The sequence below is a fragment of the Myotis myotis genome, unplaced genomic scaffold (genome assembly GCF_014108235.1).
Source record: "Myotis myotis isolate mMyoMyo1 unplaced genomic scaffold, mMyoMyo1.p scaffold_m19_p_18, whole genome shotgun sequence".
Classification (NCBI taxonomy): Eukaryota; Metazoa; Chordata; class Mammalia; order Chiroptera; family Vespertilionidae; genus Myotis; species Myotis myotis.
In genome coordinates, this window is record NW_023416322.1 from 31,269,022 (window position 1) to 31,272,852 (window position 3,831).

The 3,831-nt window shown below is 47.7% G+C and overlaps 1 protein-coding gene across 1 annotated transcript; it reads right to left on the bottom strand.

Moving 5' to 3' along the window:
• Nucleotides 1-2,436: 2,436 nt before the first annotated feature.
• Nucleotides 2,437-3,523, bottom strand: LOC118673145 (late cornified envelope protein 3D-like). The gene is made up of 2 exons (XM_036343661.1): nucleotides 3,433-3,523; nucleotides 2,437-3,016 (listed from the first exon to the last, which is right to left on the bottom strand). The coding sequence occupies exon 2, from the start codon at nucleotides 2,997-2,999 to the stop codon at nucleotides 2,694-2,696; it is 306 nt and encodes a 101-aa protein (XP_036199554.1). The 5' UTR covers nucleotides 3,000-3,016; nucleotides 3,433-3,523; the 3' UTR covers nucleotides 2,437-2,693.
• Between the last annotated feature and the right edge of the window lie 308 nt (nucleotides 3,524-3,831).

A 3,831-nucleotide genomic window follows, 5' to 3' on the forward strand; every position in this document is an offset into this window, starting at 1 on the left:
ATGAGACAAGTCACCCTAGCCCGTTTGGCTCAGTGGATAGAGCGTCGGCCTGAAGAAGGGTTCAGTTTCAATTCCAGTCAAGGGCACGTACCTTGGTTGCAAGCTCGTCCCTCCCCAGCCTGGGCCCTGGTCAGGGCACGAGCTGGAGGCAACCAATTGATGTGTTTCTCTCACATCGATATTTCTCTCTGTCTTTCTCTCTCTCTGCCACTCTCTCTAAAATCAAAGGAAAGATATCCTTGGGTAAGGATTAAAAAAAAAAAAAGAATGAGATGAATCTTTGAAATCACAAATATTCATTACAATATTGACAAAGCATTATAGTTTTTTATAAACATTGATGAAAATTATGTGTCTGATTATCCTGTTATAGGAAGACCTATAGGGATAACTATCCCTTTTTAGGTGATCAAATAAGTAATATTCATGGGAAGAAAGGCACACCCCTGGGAAGATGTCTTTTCACTGTGGCTGTGTCATGAGGGTGGTGGGGAGACTGGGAAGGGCCTGAGGACAGAGGCCTGCTCACGCACTAACATTGTCTCATTAGTATGAACAACTTATCCCTCTCCTTCCTTGGCTTTTGATGTGGAAGCTAGCAAATGCTCATGTTCTTTTTTGTCACCACCAAAGCCACTATCTCTGTGTCAATATTTTATCCAAGCTGGGGGTCTTCTCCGGGTGTATTAAACTAACACCATGTCCACCCAGGCCCAGAGGATGAGAGGCCAGCTGCATAGAGAGCCACCCTGTTTCACTCTGCATTGCAAGTAAACTGGGAACTGTCGCCCACAGATGCATCTGAATGTAAGCTTCCTAGAGAAGAAACTTTGTCTCTCTGATTCTCTGCTGTTTCTAGTGCCTAGAATTGTGTCCATCATAGGTACTCAATAAAAATGTATTTTTTTATTGATAATTTTTTATTGAGTGGCTAGGACTTGGTGTCACCCTGATGCAGTCTTTGGAATCTATTTTTTTCATTGCTGAAACTTCTCTTTTTTGGCTCCATTTTTATGATGCTCTTTATTACTTTTAGCTTCCCAATATCTCTTTGGTGTCTCAGCCAGGACCTTTATAAGTTGACCCTGCTCCCTTTTCACTCACTCAGATTTGACTCAACCATGAGCGGTAATTCTGTCAGTTCTTTAGAGTGGCACTTTGAGGTACTTCTGAACTTCTAAGTCTTCTAAAGCCCCTGGCAGAGGGTGTGTTCTAATTCTCCAGTTTTTCCAGGCCATGGTGGACTGTTTCAGGTCGGCACAGAGCTGTTGGGCTTGTGTGTTGACTGTGCTAAAAGCCTGGTGTTCAAGGTTTTGCAGATCCTGTCTGTAGAGGCATAGCCCTTCCTGGGTGCCAGGCTCGCCCTCCCCTTTGCAAGACTCACATGCTGCCTGCCCCTGGCTGGGCATCTCTGGTGATTTTTAGCTGAACTTAAACTCATGGCTAGAGCTGTGGCTTCTACTTCAAGGATTCATGTCCCAGCTTGTTAGACCTGATTGGTGTGTCTGGTATTAAACTTCTTCAGGGTCTTTTTAATTCCCAAGTTTTAATAATTTCCAGGCTTGATAAAATCTTTCTTTAATGAACTTATGAGATTGTCTAGCCCCTCCCCCTCACCCCTGCTTGCTCTACTACTCAGTTCTTAACATCAATTTCTCTTAATAATTGCCATTTGATTGTGGTGTGAGCTCTATAACATTTCTCTGGCTTTCTGGCAGTCCAGGTGAGATGTTACTCTTGGTTCATACGTAGGAACATTATTTCAACCTCAGCAGCATCTGAGTTTTATAATTTAAGTCGAAGCATGGGACTGTATTGAGCTTCATGGTTGTGTAGAGTTCAACAGTTAATGAATGTTTACTCCTTAGATTACATTGACATTCTCATGTTCTCTTTTTAATTCTAAATTTTCATCTCACATACATCAATTATCTCATTGATTAGACTCACAGCCACATTGCTCCCCCTAGACCTCATTAATGTAAATACTTGTCACCTCCCATCTCCTGTATTTTCATGGAGCCCATTGAGTTAACTCTCCTTCCTGAGGCATACGTCTCCTTCCTCTGCCAATTTTCTGTTTCCTTGCCTCCTGATTCCCTGTTACTTAATTAGGACCCCGAAACAGCTTATCAAAATATATACAAGTCCCATATCATACAGTGCTAATTCCCAGATTATATCAGCACCCACTCAGGTTTCACAGGAAAAATCAATCCTTTCACTGGGAGTTGCAAGGACTCAAAGCAATATGACTCTCACCCTTCTTTCTATCTCCATTCCAACCTAAAATCTCTTCACAGCCCTTCTATGGGTGGAGGGGAAACTGATCTATTTTTCCCGGGTCCAAAACTAAGATTCTGCTCCGAGTTGTGTTGTGTTGACCGAGGAACTGAGAGGAGGGACAGAGTGAAATGACATGCGAGCCACCCATGGTAATGAGGAAGAGAAACTTTATTTTTTTCACAGGCCCAGGCGCTGCCAATCATTGTCACGTGCAGAGGGTGGGAGGATTGTGAGATCCTGGACATCAGACTGGGAGATCGGCTGGAGGTGGAAACTCTCCCTGGGAACATCCCAGCTCTGACTGGGCAGGCGAGCATGGGATGTCTGGGAGAGGCTGGGTCTGACTGGGGCTTTTCCTCTGGCTTCTTGTCTCCTCTCAAGTTGCTTGTCTCAGCATCAGATCCAGGTCAGCAGCAGCCCCCAGAGCCGTGGCCACAGCCCGAGGCCCCAGGATGCTGACCACTGCCAGTGTCACAGGACTCGGAGCTCTGGCGCCTGCAGCGGTGGGACCTGCGGTGATGCCTGTGGTGGCTCAGGCAGCAGCCACCCTCCGAGGAGCTGGGGCCACAGCCGCCCCCAGAGCTCAGAGCACAGCCAGAGGGGGCTGGGGGCAGACACTGTGCTGGGCTCTTTGGGGGGCACTTCGGGGAGGGGCACTTGGGGGTGCACTTGGGAGGGGGCTGGCACTGCTGCTGGTTCTGCTGGCAGGACATCTCGACAGGAACTTGACCTTGAACAAATAAAAGACATTTTGAGCTCAGAAGCTTCAGAAATTTCAATGTCTCCTCCCCACAGCTTTTGTCAAACACTCATCCTCCATGATGACCAAGCTGCCTGCTAAGCCAAGCTCTGAGGAAAAGAAATGGGAACACGGAGGGGCCACAGGCATTTGGATAAAGCACCTTCAAGGATGCCAGATGGGCCCATGTGCACCCCTGACAGCATACTCAGCAGGAATGGGAAGGAGTCCTCAGGACCTTGGTTTTTGGGGCTCACAGCCCCCTGACAGGTGCCTGAGTGGCTCCTTCCTCACCATCCCCATCCCCCACTGCTGCCCACTGTGGGCCTCTTCCCCCTGGTTCCGTTCAGATCTGAGTCCCTCTTCCTATACTCCCAGCTGAGGTTTGTCCCCTGCCAGACACTCACCGGATGCAGAGGAGGCAGGAGAAGCTGCTCCTGGGGAGGCTGTGGATGGGGAGCCCAGGGCAGGAGCCCTTTTATCCTGTGCTGGGTTTGTGACGAAGGGCCTGAGCATGCTGCTGCTTTCACAAGCAGGGGGTGGTGACAGCGCCACACACTTCCTAGTTGCCTCCCTCAGTGTCTTCCTGGGCAGGAGCCTAACGTTTTAATAAGATGGAACCAGGATGTCCTTGTGACTGCCAAATACTTCCCATTCAAGTCTGCCTTGGACCTGCGGCTGTACATTCATTCATTCATTCATTCATTCATTCATTCACTTCCATGCATGGACACAGGCTCTTTTACTTCATTTAGCAGTAATAATGTAGAGATACTTATGACATGTGTCTTCCCTTGAGTATCTCA

What these genes read in the sequence shown, in the direction of transcription:
- LOC118673145 (XM_036343661.1), bottom strand. Translation starts at nt 2,999, where the DNA reads ATGTCCTGCCAGCAGAACCAGCAGCAGTGCCAGCCCCCTCCCAAGTGC.